At 31.5% G+C, this 15878-nt stretch overlaps 1 protein-coding gene and 1 long non-coding RNA gene across 2 annotated transcripts; one reads left to right on the top strand and one right to left on the bottom strand.

Moving 5' to 3' along the window:
* The first annotated feature begins 1710 nt into the window (after nucleotides 1-1710).
* Nucleotides 1711-8376, top strand: LOC101267250 (protein-tyrosine-phosphatase IBR5). Its single transcript, XM_004243463.4, has 5 exons — nucleotides 1711-2241; nucleotides 5822-5921; nucleotides 7318-7375; nucleotides 7655-7761; nucleotides 7907-8376. The coding sequence occupies exons 1-5, from the start codon at nucleotides 2002-2004 to the stop codon at nucleotides 8194-8196; spliced, it is 795 nt and encodes a 264-aa protein (XP_004243511.1). The 5' UTR covers nucleotides 1711-2001; the 3' UTR covers nucleotides 8197-8376.
* Nucleotides 8343-9253, bottom strand: LOC101267539 (uncharacterized). Its single transcript, XR_011210796.1, has 2 exons — nucleotides 8995-9253; nucleotides 8343-8885 (listed from the first exon to the last, which is right to left on the bottom strand). It is a non-coding gene; the product is annotated as an uncharacterized lncRNA (long non-coding RNA).
* Nucleotides 9254-15878: the final 6625 nt, after the last annotated feature.

Raw genomic sequence — 15878 nt, 5'->3', positions numbered from 1 at the left:
AATAGCCCAAGCCGTTAACCCAATAAATCGAAAATCGGTTTGAATTAATGGTTCTACCCGTTTTTTGCACAGCCCTACGTCGTAATATGTTGGAAATATTACATATTATAGGGAAAGGGGGACATATTACATTATTAGAAATAAGATTATTTTTTTAAAAAGAAAAATGTTTTCTTAGGAAAATAAAAACAAAAATGTTATAACCTAATTTCCCACTATTCAAATTTGCTTTGTCAAAATCTTGATCTAATATTTGAAATTTGTCTCTTATCTATTACATTAGGACCTTTTGAAAACTGTTGGGACAAGAGATATGTGTTGTTAGCCAGAGAGTTCACAACTAATATGCAAGTTTGATTGATTTTTCTATAACAATGAGTGGAATTGGTAAATGTCTTTGATTATTTGAGTTAGATTACATATTAAAATTAATTTTTTAATTTTGATATGCTTTATTTATTTGTTTGAGTCAGAGTTACATTTTAATCCCCTGAATTATACTATTTTGATAAGGGACAGAGATCAAACAATTTTAATACCTTCCCATTAATCAAATGCAACTCTCAAATTAGAAACTTTGGGTTCAAAAAGCATTTCAATCATTCAAACAATTTAAAATTTAATTAAATAGGTGATTTAGCATGCCTAAAAAATATTTAGGTAAAACTATTTTAATGAAGAAAAAGAAAACACTATCTAAAAAACCTTTTCAGATCTTATCCAAAATCTTTTTTACTACCATTTTTTTAAAAAAATAAGGATGCGACAACTTGATAAAACAATCAATGTTTTTGGTCACCTTTTGCCTACTTTGTCATTGGATTTCAATCACATATATGGTGGATTATAAATAAATATCATAATAGATTTAGAATATAAATAATTGGATATATATTATTTGCATATAATTGTCAAATATAAAATAAGTTATAATATTACGATAGACCATGAAACTGAAATTGCCATGTAAGCTAAGTTTGTAGATCAAAGCTTTTTTGTGTATCTAAGAAATAGTTATATGAAAGAAAGTATATTCTTCAAACATATTTAAAGATTTATTTTACATTGACAATTGATTTTTTTTAAAAATATAACATATATATAAATATATCTTTTAATTTAATTTAATTTTATATTTATGTCCTTTAATTTTCTGTGCGAACAAGTAAATATTTAAATTTATATAATCTCAAACAAATAAACACACCGATTCTATGTGACATCCTACATGATGATTTGCATTTTACGAGTGTCATGTCAAATAGAACTCATATGTCTATTTATTGAATTCTATACAAATTTAATTCTCTACTAGTACATTCCAAAAAAAAAAATTCATATATCATATCTTTTAATATACTTACCCTAAATGTCCTTGTGATCAAATTTGAGTATTCGACTTTAGAAGCCAAGTTACTAAGATAATTCAAAATATATAAGGAAATTAAAAATCTATATATATATAAATAAATAAATTTAACCATACATAAATAGTGTATTATTTTTCATTTAAAGAAATTTAAATGAACCCCTTATAATGATCGGACTCAAATACCTATCTTTTAAATCGAACCACAATCCTCTTGTAATTTATATTTAAAAAATAAATATTTATTTTACTTATATTTTAATAAATTATGAGAATTTTATTTCTTTTTCATACTAGGCTTAATATTAATTTTAAATATTTATTTGATAAAATAAACCTCTAATTAAAATTCTCACGAATTTATCCTGTTCCCTACTACTATTAGCTAATTGTTATGCTAACCTTGTACTCCATCGAATTTTCAAGAATCCCTCCACCCGGCCAAAACCAAAATTACTAGCACCGGTAGCTATAAAATCACCAAATCTAGCCTTAAATTCTCTCTTGACGCTTCTCCTTCTTCTATAGTCACTTCAAATCGGATCAAATCTAGGCAAAAGTTTCTCCTTTTTCCTCTTCTGGGTCGTTCTTGTTTTTTGTCGATTGAGGCGGACATAGTGAATCAGTTCAGCATGAGGAAGAGAGAGAGGGAAAACCCATGTGGTATTTGTGGGCATTATCACAAGTACGAAGAAGGGGAGCCTTGTGGGGTTTGTGGGCATCGAATGCCTACTGTTTCTGATATGGGTTCTACAATTCAAGTCAGTGCTTTTCCTTCTGAGATCTTGCCGGAGTTTCTGTTTTTGGGAAGCTATGATAATGCTTCTAGAGCTGAGCTTCTTAAGAGTCAAGGGATTTCTCGTGTTCTCAATGTGAGTCCCCTTTTACTTGTCTCCTTGCTTTCTTTGGTACTTTGTTTGAGTTAATTGAATTGTTAAGTAGTGTTGAGAAGTTCCAATCTTTGAGGCAAACGTTGTGAAGTGTGACTTTTTGTTGTTGTTGGTATGAATTATAATTAGTTGACCTTGTTTTGTTCTCGTGTTTGAGGGATTTGGGGATAGGCTTGTTATCTGTTGCATTGTCTTTTTGAATTTCTTGGAGGTACTCTTGTTGAGATAACTTAATTTAATAGTTACATAGTCAAATTCAATCACTTGGTGTACGGTCATGCATTTTTTGTGACTAGGCAATTTCTCTTTAACAATTTTGTTGTGAGTACCTTTCACTTCCTTTGTATGATGCATGTAGAAGATTCTCATTGTTGTAGTATAATAGTAACAATCTGCGAAAACGTGGCCTGAGTTTCCAATCCTAAGGTGTGTGAATGAATATAAATCACAAAACTGACCATACAACAACATCTCAATCCCAAGGTAGTTGATGAATCCAGAAACGATCCAAACTTGATGTTTGTTATACAGCCATGCCTTTAATCCACGTAATAAATGACAAGTTTGCGCAGCAGCTTTGCACTTAGGTCTTTTGATTTCTTTGGAGCTGTATGGGGTTCTCTGGTTTAAGTTGGCGATAAAATTATTATCTTGCATTGAATAGTTCATGAGGGAGGATTATGACAAGCAATGAAGAAGAATCTTCTTTAGCAAAAGTATCTAGTTTCTTTTTCTTCTCATATTTGTCTGAAAAAAATCAGCTCAACCCTCTTCTTATAAATGAGTTGGTGTCATATTTGTTAGTATCTTAAAACAAGCAAGCAAATTCCAGTAGACAAAAAAGACCCTTTCTTCCCATATGTGTGTTACTTGGTACTGGTGTTGGTGAGAGATGATAAGTACCTGTAATTAGGTGGTGAGTGTGCACTGCCCTGGACACCACCGTTGTCAAAAAGTAAGAAAAGTATCTTATAACAAAATGATGCATAACTCCATGCTCCTACACAAATCTTCAAAGATACTTATTTTATGATCTTGCCTATTTAGTGCGTGGCTTCAACTGCATCCTACCATTACAGTGTGAAATGAATTTGTGTTCCATCTCATAAAAGTCTAGTCTGTGGATTTTGGTTTTATTAAAAAATGCCTATTCAAACTTAGCCTTTAAACGACGCCGACGACTAGAATTAGATCTTGACTGAGATTCTTTTGGTAATTATCTGACATTTTCATTAACAACCGTGAAGAATTACAAAACTATAAGAGCGCCTTCACAGTTTGCTTTTCCATCTGCTATTCTCATGTACAAAGAAAAGTAAGAATAGAACCTAATCTAGAACACAAAGCTTTGATTCATGATCCTCATTCTACAGGGGCTCTTACATCACAAGCATAAACTGTTTCTCTTGCTACACATTCCTGAAGCCTTGATTTCTTCTCAAAGATCCTTTAATTCCTCTCGATCCAAATGGAGTGAACAAATTATGTATAGACCTTTCTGATAAGTTGAGCACTCTGTGTTTTCCCCTTGGTCCTCATTATTATCCAATTGAGGTGATGTTTCGAGTCTGTGGCAAAGAAAATCTGAAGATGAAGCCACTGTAATAATCTTTCTCATATCCATTTTGAATACAGCATATGAACAAATAAGTGGTCTCTGGATTCATTTGCTACAGCACATAACCTGTGTTGGTGATCCACATTCATTCCCCAAGAAGCTAACCTGTCAACTGTCATCAATCTTCCTTGCAACTGCAGCCAGGGTTTGATTATGACTTTATGTTGGGCTGCATTATTGAACATAAGACCCTTCCATCTCATTCGGGGACAGTCCCTATCAACTGAAGATAGATCTGCTTAACCAATCCTTTGTGGCGTGCTTCATTAATTTAGTTTGTAAGGCATGTCGTGCAATTTAAAGGGAACTTCCCTGTTGGAAATTAAGCTAATGTCTCTGTTGTCATCTTAGAATATTTGTCCATATTTGCCACTTGGCCAGAAAGGGAAGAATGTAAGTATGAGATTATGACACAGACACACAACAACTTATGATATGTCAAATTCATATGCTTCGACCTTGGAGGAATGGTTGGTGTGTGGCATTGAACTTTCCCCTTTCAGACAGGAACCAATATGGACATTATCTCATTTTATTTAATAAGCCTGCTGAGTTTTATTGTTTTCAATTCTGAACTCCATGGGTTTCTTTTTGGGATTTTGTACTTGCCATTTTCGTCTATAGCTATCTGCAATAAATTTTCTTTTTCTGGTGAAGTTCTGTAGTACATTCTCTTGTAATTTATACATTCCCGAACCCACAGTTTAAGTGCTAAGCCAACTTTAGTGGGAGTAGTTCATATAAGATGATGGGAACCTTTGAGAAAAACACATGCTGCAGTTTGGATATGATATTGTCTGGTTCATGTATGATGGTCTGGCTCATGTATGATGATGCACGCAAAAAACTACAACTGTGATGTGTATTGTACTGGTGGAAAAGCATGTCGTGCTGGTTTGAGTAGTATCATTGCATGATCTATTGTTTGTAGGAAGGCAAAAGATTATAGCTCATTGGCTGACGATATTGCCTAAGACAGTAGGAGTTATGTACACAATCTGAAGCCTTGGGAATTTCTCAGAAAGAAGAGAAAGAAAAGGAACTGACAAGAGGCTATATACAATGGAACTAATATCAATCATTGTAGTTAGAGGGACGGATTGCAGCAAGTGTAGTACACATCATTGCGGTGAATCTGGATTGGCTGAATGTTAATTTGATTAGTGGTCCTTTCCGGGGTTTCATGGACATAATTATGGATTTCCTACTCTACTTGATTAATATGCGCCATTTCCTCTCTTGGATGCTTTCTCATTGTCTAGTTAATTAGTCTCTAGTCCAGAGGAAGGGAAAGGTCAGTTTTCCTTTGATGTATATCTACCATTAGGTTATGAAGGTGATCTCGAATACGATGTTAGTTACTAAGACAAGGAGGAGTACCTATTCAGTTTTAGCTATGTTTTTGTTTATGCCCTTCCATTATTGATCAGGATCTTGATGAGCTATCATGAATTACCACCAGGGAGGTTGTGATTTATAGTTCTCTAAAAGAACATTCTTTGAATCCTATAAATATGAGCTGTGGAATAATTATACTCACTAACAGAATGAACCCAGTGAGGTTTGTTTGTCACCTTTTCAATCAAGCTGGACTCTTCCAACTTTTACTGGTGAATAACTCGATTTAGAGGGTAAGAGAGTGGCAAACAGTTCCACATAGCTTGTTCATTTTCCTGCTCTTTTCAAGTACACTGGGCTGTTTCTCTGCAATTTTTTAATTGATGCAATTTAATCTTGAGAATATTTTACCATCTGAATCGAACTAAACTATATCTGGCACTCAGGCTGTTTGCTAAAATATGCTGATGTTTCTCTTGCTATGCCATTTCAATTTTCATTTTAGTGCTTCAGAAGTTATGCATGAGACAACTTTTGCATGCATCTCCTATTACTTTCAATATATTGAACCAAGTTCTCACCCACATTTACTTTTTCTCTGTGCAGACTGTACCTGCTTGCCAAAATCTATATAAAAATTCCTTTACTTATCACTGCCTTGGTGATGAGCAAGATTTGCAGTTTGACGATGCTATCCAATTCTTAGGTGAGTGTCATTACTTGTGAACTTAGTATGTCTAAGCTTATTTTTGACAATTTTTTACTTTATAGGTTTAAAGAGTAGTTTAGTCTGACATAGGATTTTAGATGATTTCTTTTTTAGATTCTTGGCTTTGTTGGATATCAAGGAACAATAGGATTTGAAACACATAAAGTTACTATCACCAAATAAAATGGGTTTTGAGCATCTATTGGCTTTTCTGAAGGAAAGTTTTTACTAGCACGTAGTTATTTCTGGGGTATTTTCATTAAGAATACAAATGCTACTTATCAAAAGAACATTGTAGAAAGCACCCAAAGGCGTGGTCTAGTGGTCAATGAAGTGGTTAAGAACCCTGAAGTCTTGGGTTCAAGAGTTAGCGAGACAAATACCACTAGGTGATTCTTCCAATAAAGAGAAAAAAATGAACATTGTAGAAAACCTCTTCAGAACCCGGAAACATAATTAGAAACCCTTTTATTTCGCAATACCTATCAGTCAAATGTCTGCATTCTGAATTCCATTCACATTGTGTAAACATCATAGCTATTATTGACCATAGAATCACATAATGATTCTTTAACTGAGATAATTCTGCATCTATAAATATTATCAGCCTTTTGATCTCAGATGAGTTCTACTCTTTCATTGAAGTTCCTCTCTTGTAACTCAACTTTTGATCAATTTACTAAGTCACAATCTGCTTGATTATGCCCCTTGTTCCTCTTCCTAATAATCACCTTGTTCCAAACTTTGAAGCTTTAGCCTTGTATTTTCCACGAGACTAGGCATCCTTCCTCCGAGTTGACATGCTTGTATAGAGAGTTTTATTGTATGTGTATTACTTCTGCCCTCTGGCTGTTTGATCAATGATCCCTGTCTGTGAAGGACAAGCTACTGTGTTGAATTTCTCTTATGAATTTAACTACCTGGACTTTGACTGCGAGCTCTTCACAGAATCCAGTACTTCATTCTTTTATCCATCTTCAATTGTAGCTTTTTCCAGTTGAACGTTGAGTCTTCTACAGGCTTCTTGTGTATATATTTGTCTCCAACAGGCTGTTGTTTTGAACTTTTGGTCTAAAGTAGGAAACGAAGCTTGCCATCTTCTTTTCCTTTTCTTAATGCTTTGGTCGTGTCTTGGATATGTGCTTATACTTGACAGTTCTTGAAGATTAAACCTGACAGCACATGAAAAGATTTTACTTGAACTTTCTCTACAATCTACAACTATTGAGTAGGAAAGTATAGTATTCGTGCTAAAATATGATATCATGCAATTTTACTGCTATAGTTGAAACTGTCATGTTTATGGCTTCAACTTTATTTTAGAGCCATCTTTGTATGTTTTGTGGAGATGCTTTGCTGCTAAACTGATGTTAATGTTACTTTTCTTCTGCAGAACAATGTGAAAGGGATAGGGCTCGTGTTCTTGTACATTGCATGTCAGGGAAAAGCAGGTTTGGAGTTTGATTTATGAATTTTGCATGCATAAGTTTTCATGATTTTCTGTTTGTTCTTTCTTTTTGGTTTGGTGTTGCATTTTTTCCTCCATTCTGTGTTCTTTCCCCGGGTTTCCCTGAAATATAATGGTGTACAGGTCAAAGCGTGTTTATCGAAACACCTATATTTGTTGATTGAGAATGAGAAATGCAGTAAACTGTTCCATAGAATTGGTTTCAACTGATTGTGCTTACAGAAGTAACTATTGTTACAACTTAATCGTGCATTTCCGACAGGTCACCTGCCATTGTAATTGCTTACCTGATGAAAAGTAGAGGCTGGAAACTTGCACAGAGCTATCAGTGGGTGAAAGATCGGAGGCCTTATGTCGACCTTAATCAAGGTTTAGTTATACCCTTATAAGCATTTCTTCATTGTACGTAGCTAGTTACTCTGCTCGGACATGCTCGCAATGATCTAGATTTTGTTTTTGTTATTATAGCCCTATATGTCAATGAAACCTTTTTCGTATTTTTTGGTAAATGCAGGGGTTTACCATCAACTAGAGGCGTATGAACAGAAGATGTTCGGATCACTGGAGAACCAGCCTGCATTTGGCATGCCGGTCTTTTCTTCTCCTGTGCTGCCATCATTGAGCTTTAACTACCCAAAGCCTAGTGATTCAGTTCAAATTCCAGCCTTCAACTTTTCTGGTGCTACATCAATTTTCGCTCGTCCTGATATTGGCATTCCTCCCCAGGAATTCACCTTTGGAGCTGCTCATACCTCCGATATCCATTTGAGTTCGAACCAAAATCCAAATAGTAATATGGACTGATCTGCCTATGTGGAATTTTCAACTTGAATGATGCTTAGAAAGCTACTACACAAGTCACTTGACATGATTATATTGACTTGTTTGAAAGTATGAAATGTCAGTGCAACTACAAAATTTTATGGTGAAACAACGTTTTTCAGAGTCGATGATGAAAAAAATTTCATGAGATGTTTTAGAAAATATTGAGAATCTCATCAATGGAGCAATTACAAAGAGGGCAAGAGCCTCTCTTCATCCACAATTCTCTTGAACAAACCCTACAATATGTATGTCCACAGGGGATAAACGCTGCGCCTTTATTTCTCTCCATGCACACGCAGCACATTTCATCAATTCCTCCTCTTCCTTCTTCTTTAATGTACCATTTCAGACTCTTCTCCTCATCTATGCCGTCCGTTTCCTCAAACAATCTCATCAGCGTCTTCAATTCCGCCGTCGCATCCACGCTCCGGTACCGACGTTCCGCTGCCAACGCTGTAGCGAGGTTCACGTTTCCTTGATGGGCCCCGATTATGGGCTCTTCTTCACCGAATAATTGGGCTTCAAATTGTTGGGCCTCTTCTTCTCTCATTGTCACGTCTGATACTCTCAAGTTCCAAGAGGATCCACAGCAGACCAGTCCGGTGAATCCCAACCGTTGCTTCAAGCTCCTCCACATCGTCCTCGGCCTATCTTCTCCGTCCATTTTTCTGACAAATTAGTAAGGTATTTTTCTGTGATTATTGCACTTAATTTCGTCACTAGAAAGCTCAATAAAAACCCATGAAGGAAGATGAAAAAGGTCAGTGAAATTCTTACTTATAAGAGTCCAAAAGCTTTGATCACATTGATTGTTTTGGATTCCGGAATGGAATTTTCTTCTTCTTCTTCTTCTTCTTCTTCTTGATTTGCGTGTGTGAGAGAAAAGAGAGATACTGATGATGTAAAGAGGTGGGAAAAAGTTGAAAAGAAGGGATTGCTTATATGTTCAAAAATTTGGAAAAAATTAGTTACAGGTTTACAGCTCATGACTGAATTTTTCTGAAATTGGTAAAAGTGAAACAGAATGTGGACTGTCGGGGGTGGGTGACCCTTTTTTCACTTATTTACACCATAACTGACTAAAACTGAATTCTATCATTTTTATAATAATAACGTATTCAGTATAATTTTACGAAATAACTACTCATTATAAGAGATGAATTAGATCATTCTCAATTAGGAGTGTCAAATGGGCAGGTTGGGTTGAAATTGAAAATATTAAAATGAGTTGAAGAAAATTTGAGTTGGGTCTTGACCTGCCCAAGTTTACTTTGGGTTCAAATATACTAAAAGATGGATTGCATTTTGACCCATCCAATTTAACCCGATTAATCTCAATACTTTGTCATATTGATATTTAACTTTTATAATTATAATTTGAATTTTAGCTCAAGAGTTTTTTTTATAAAAAAATAACAGATGGATAAATAAACCCTAAAAGATGTTAAGTAGATAATAATTCATATCTTAAATATAAAAACATATTTTAACAAAGTGTTTTAAAACAGTTGAAATTGAAAATTGAATTGAGTTCAATTGAGGATTCTCTTCAAATGGGTTATGCTTGAATAGATCATTATTGAACTCAATTCAAATTATCTTGAGTCCAATCCTTAAAATTCTAGGCGGATTGGACAGATTACCTATGTTTGAGCTCATTTTTTACACTTTTATTCTCAACTATCTACTAGCATTCTTGTTTAATTCCTAATTAACATAAACTCATGTTTAAAATCATCTATAATCAATTTTTCATTGTTGATTATTATAAGTTATATGACTTTACATGAATAAGAAATAACTAATATAGTTAATAATAAAAGTAAACTAGGAATAAAATGAAAGTCCGGAGCCTAAATGGTATAAAATGTTAATAAAAATTTTAAAACGGTATATGAATATTTATTTTAACCAAAAGGGCAAAATCGCTTGAAGGACAGCGACTTTGCTCGCCAGAAAAAATAAAATCGCTGCCTTGGCAGCGATTTCTAAAATATTTTTTAAAAAATAATTTTTAATAAATCGCTCCCTAAGGAGCGATTTTCTTAATTTTTATTTGAAATTTAAAAAAAATTAAAAAAAATAGAAGCAAATCGCTGCAAGTGCAGCGATTTGTCTCCAATTTTCTTTTATATTCTTTTAAATCAATCTTTTTTAGAAAAATTATAATTGCTACTTGTTTTAAAAAATTATTTTAAAAAAATTATTATAAAAAATTATTTTGGAATAAATAGTAGAAAAATTTAAAATTAAAATTTCTTTTAAAAAATTTAAAATTTAATTTTAAAAATTGTAAAAAGAAAAATTAAATAAATTGATTGGAAAAAAAAAATAAAAATTTGGAGACAAATCGCTGCCCTTGCAGCGATTTGCTCTTAGTTTGTCTCCAATTTTTTTTTAATTTTTTCCAATCAATTTTTTTAATTTTTTTTTTTACAATTTTTAAAATTTAAATTTAAATTTTTTAAAGAAATTTTAATTTTAAATTTTTCTACTACTTATTTCAAAATATTTTTTTTTAAATAATTTTTTAAAATAAGTAGCAATTACAATTTTTCTAAAAAATTGATTTAGAAAAACATAAAAGAAAATTGCAGACATGCTCTTCTTTTTTTTTAAAAATTTCAAATAAAAAATTAAGAAAATCGCTCCTAGGGGAGCGATTTATTAAAAAATCAGAAATCGCTGTCAAGGCAGCGATTTTACTTTTTTCGGCAAGCAAAGTCGCTGCCCTTCCAGCAATTTTGCCCTTTTGGTCAAAATAAATATTCATATACCATTTTGAAATTTTTATTAACATTTTATACCCTTTAGGCTACGGACTCAATAAAATGATATGCTATCTTTTATTTTTTTTAAAACTAAACAAAATATCATAAAATTGTAATATTTCTTATATTATGGTAAATATTACATATTAAAATGTCGAGTAAACACCATATAGGTTCCCTTTCACAATATTTAGATGTAAATATTCAAAAATACAGAATTAAGATATGCTATTGTTTATGATTAGAAATTAGCACGAGATAGGGGATCGGGTCGGGATGCAGTGTAATTAAGAGAGCCATTCCATTTAGAGCGAGACAAAATGAACGACTTTTTTCTTTGAAGCAAGACTTTTAAAAAGCAACAATTCCATTCGATTCGCTTTTGAAAAACTTGCTGATTGCGGATTAGTTCGTTCTACACCGCCGCCAGCGGCCTCAACTCAAAGGCGCAGGTGCTTTGATTTAAAATGTGGAAATTTTCTTTGTGATTTGTGAATTCATTCCAGAAAGAAAAAGCTGTAAAAGGGAGAAAAATAAAATTGAGATAATTAAGCATGTGCAATAAGAAACATGATGATTATGATTAAGATTTCAATTCAATAAAGAAATAAGAGGTCCCTTAATAATTAAATTCCCTAATCAAAATCTTTTTTTGTCATTATGCAAAGGCTCAATTTTTTCATACTGATTTGAAAATCAAACAAACATAAGGGACCCCAGGGTTTAGCACTTTATTAAAAGTCCAACCTTGTAATAATCTAGCCCTAATCATTGTTCGAAATTCTCACCTTATAATATTTTTACTCGTTCATTTAATAGAGTTTGAACTCGATTTTATTAATTTCATTATAAAGCCTATCGTAGAATTATATTAAAACAGATTATTTATATCATATTTTCAAAAAAAAATCGATCTTTTCTCATGTATGAGTGTGATGGTTTACCCACCAAAACATTTTTCTTTGGAAGGAGGGAGATTCTAGACCCTCATTAAAATTCGATTAAGCACTTTTAATCTTAAATTTAATTAAAATGTTTACTTTTGATTTTTTCTTTTCATAAACTTATCAATTATGTGTTATCTTGAGTTTGTATTGTAATGTCATAAATGTGAGTTCAATAATTTTTAAAATTATTAAATATGATTATATTTCTCACATGCTTAAAATAAAAGTTAAATTTATTGAATTACGTATTATAATATTTAATTATTTATTAAAAGCAAAATGTATTATTCTATTTTTTTTATTAAAAAAACCCGATAATTGAGGTTGCTCTGTCTGTATATTCATTGTCGTGTAATCACTTTTCCAAGGCATTATTTCTGTCATTTCTGACTTCGTTGAATGCTTTACTATTTTGAAAAATATAATTTCTACTTAAAATTTTGCATTTACAGCTCATTAGTCCTTCCTCATGCTTTCTAATAGTACATAATACGACTCAAAAATTGGGCTCCGTAAAAATTGAATTGATCGATAAATTAAATTAAAAAAATATTATTAATTTGTTGTTATTGGGTTATTGATTTAATAGTTGTATAATGATATTATGAAATAGATTTATTAGATTATCAATTTGATATTGATTTTGTAATATTAGGTTAATGGATTAATCGGTAATTCATTAAGAATATAATAATCGACTATTCTAGTTTTTGTTTTAAATAACTCGCCTAACGACTGAGAGAAAACAGAAATTAAGGTCCTTGCATCAAAACATAGAGGTTATTTTATGCACCAAATATTATTTCCTTCACAAAAATATACAAAAGAAAAATGGAAGTGTTTCTATTATGTGAAGGACGAGGATTTGCGGTGCACTTTGGACTAAATCCATTCATTTTTACTTGTTTACTATACTTAAAGTAACATTTGATATATGTCGTTATCATACCTTGATGATTAATTTAGATTGAGCAGTGCGAAGAATGTCGAGGCAATCAATTTTTTTTGTTGGAGTTTTCTTCCGCGACTTGTACTCTCCATGTACACTTGTACGTATTTGTATGTCATATGTATATTATTAATAGATACAATTGATATATGTATAACATACTATGATATACACACTTGTATATCGTTGCATGTACTTTTAAGTCAAGTATATGACTTGTGTGTATGATGTGATACATAAGATATATAATATACACAATACATACATAAGCAAAAAATCATATATATGCACTAGAGATACATTTATTTCACCATCAAACTAACACTATAACCACTTCCATTCTACTATAAAAATACAATATCAATTCCATACAAAAGAAGAAGGCAGAATAGGAGAGTTTCATTTTCTAAAATAGTATTAGACATACCATTTTTTCTTTTTTTCTTTAAAATATGAGGTTAAAATTAAGAGTATCTCCTATTATTTCTTTTAAAGTTGAATTTATTTAAATGTTATTATATTGTGAAATTAATTAAAGTGTCTACAATAATGATAACCAGGTCATATCTTGTCATGCAACGTACTCAAAAATTTGCTTCTATATCGATGTTCTTTATTTTGCATATTTCCTATTTGGGCTGGGCCGGATATAGGATTAGGCCCAATGCATTTCTACACTTCTCACAGCCCAAGCTAAGTACCAAATTCGACCACATCTTCCTATTGAATCTGAAGGGTAATTTTCGCATATATCTACTTTTAATATTGTTTTTAAAAAATATAATTAGCATTTTAAGAATAATTTTAAAAATTCGACATAAGTTGTTATTGTATAGTATATGTATATTTTGTTATTTGTATAGTATATGCAACAAACCTTCACTATATTAAGAAGAGAGTTAAAACCAATACAACTTTAGAATTGTGATTGAAATATTCAATCTACGGAAATTACAATAGAAATATTGAAATAACGAGTAAATAAATATAGAAGAAGATTGAATATGAGATTTTTAGATTCTAGACGAAGAGGAGAGGACAAACATTTTCTTCAATATGCATAAACCTTCTTTCCGACTCATTTTCCCTTTTAACTAAATGCTAGTTGGGCCAGGATCCCAAATAAAACACTCTTACTTGGCCCAATCTCATTCCCCACTTCTAACTCATAGACCCTTGTAGAGCTAGCTTGGTTCACAACAATATATGTATAGTCATAGTTATTATTTGTATAGTATATGTATAGCATACATATATTATATGTATAGTATATGTGTATTTTGTATGAAGTATGTATAACACATATATTTTGTATATATTTTATAAATTAATTGAATGAAACGTTAAAATCAGAATTATTCTAAATTTTAATTTGAAGTTCGGCCTGTATAAATTTAGACTTTCAACATAACGTCTTCGAGTCTCAAACTTATAACAGTTTTCGGAAGTTCAACTTGTATAGGTTGTTTCTAAAAAAAACATTAAAAAAAAGTGACTATAATTTAGGCTTGATTATAGATTCATATTTATTGTTTGTTTTATAATGACTCATATTCACTTTTTATAAGGAAGAAAGAGGAGTGCGAGAGAGGATTAACACATGTTTTATTCGTATATTAGATTGTATCATGAATACAATCAATATAATTTATTTGTATCAATGAATAAATTGTATCGTTATATCAATAAGTGTATCAAGTGGATATGTTTTGCACATTCACGTTGTATCAATCTATTTGAGTGTATCCGCGATTGATTATAGATTTGTATTAATGTATTCAATTGTATTTTATCTCTGTTATACATTAGTATCATACATTATATACTCTATCGGAATACAATTAGTACAATATTGTATTTCTCCTTCATTGAGACACACGGGAAATCTTAGTATGAGATCGAAGAGGAAAAGAAAAAGAAAAAAGGGTCTTCATCATACCTTACCTAATGCAAATTCGAATTGTATCAGTAATATCCCATGCCCCCGCCCCGTCCCCCCGGTCATTTTCAAGATGAGATATAGAGAAGGAGGGATGAGAAAGAGAGAGAGGCAAGCAAGAGTTTGAGAGAGGAGAAATTTGTTATAAAATTCTAAATTTCACTTATGTAACGTAATTCTTATATACTATGATTGTATATACTACATAACACATGTTTGTCTTACTACATTTTTTTCCTTTTTAATTTCTTTTTCCTTTTTAATTTCTTTTTTCATTTACTTAACAAACTTCATGACTATAAATTTTAATGTAAGAATCTTAATAGTTCAGGTGATTGACTGATTTAAGCTAGCATTTAGCCATAAAATTTTCAAATATTCTTAGCAAATATTATTTGGGTGAAATTTCATCATGTGTTTGGCCATAGTATTTGAAAAATATATTTGACTTTTTTAGAAAAATATGATTTACACACATAAATTTTAAAAACTATCAAAACTAATCATAAGTTTGTATTACAAGTCAATTGGATTTTCGTTACAATAATAACAAATAGTGTTCATGACACTAGAGCAATGTTGTCATTTGGAGTGAGTGCAACAAACATCATTCCATACATCGTGAAAGTAGACAAATCACTTGAATTTTTTATCTTTAGTCGATTGTTTATCATTTTCATCAATAATCATATCATCATTTAACATTCACTGAATATTTCATCACTACTTTGGTGTTAACGTAAAAAAATTATGTAATGTAACCCAAGCAACAATTATAGGGGTGGTTTTGTAAAAGATAAAAATTTGGAGTGAATTTCAATTTATAAAAGATCTCAAATAATGAGATTTTGGACCAAATACTAAAAAAATTACTATTTGGAAATTTGAGATATTTATCAAATAATGGCAAAGTATATGAACAAACACTACTTGCCAAATTTTTTTCCAAATATTATTTGAAAATCTATGGCCAAACAGGCCCTAATTTTCATTTTCTTAGTGAAGATTCAATAATACACTTTTACAAATTCGAAATAGCTTAGAATACATGTTGG

The sequence above is a fragment of the Solanum lycopersicum genome, chromosome 7 (genome assembly GCF_036512215.1).
Source record: "Solanum lycopersicum chromosome 7, SLM_r2.1".
NCBI lineage: Eukaryota > Viridiplantae > Streptophyta > Magnoliopsida > Solanales > Solanaceae > Solanum > Solanum lycopersicum.
Note: the sequence above shows the minus strand (reverse complement) of the source record. Positions and strands in the feature narration are given on the sequence as shown.

Coding starts and splice junctions, on each gene's coding strand:
- LOC101267250 (XM_004243463.4), top strand. CDS start 2,002: ATGAGGAAGAGAGAGAGGGAAAACCCATGTGGTATTTGTGGGCATTAT. Junction 5,922..7,317: donor CGATGCTATCCAATTCTTAG/GTGAGTGTCATT, acceptor TTTCTTCTGCAG/AACAATGTGAAAGGGATAGG. Junction 7,376..7,654: donor TGCATGTCAGGGAAAAGCAG/GTTTGGAGTTTG, acceptor CATTTCCGACAG/GTCACCTGCCATTGTAATTG.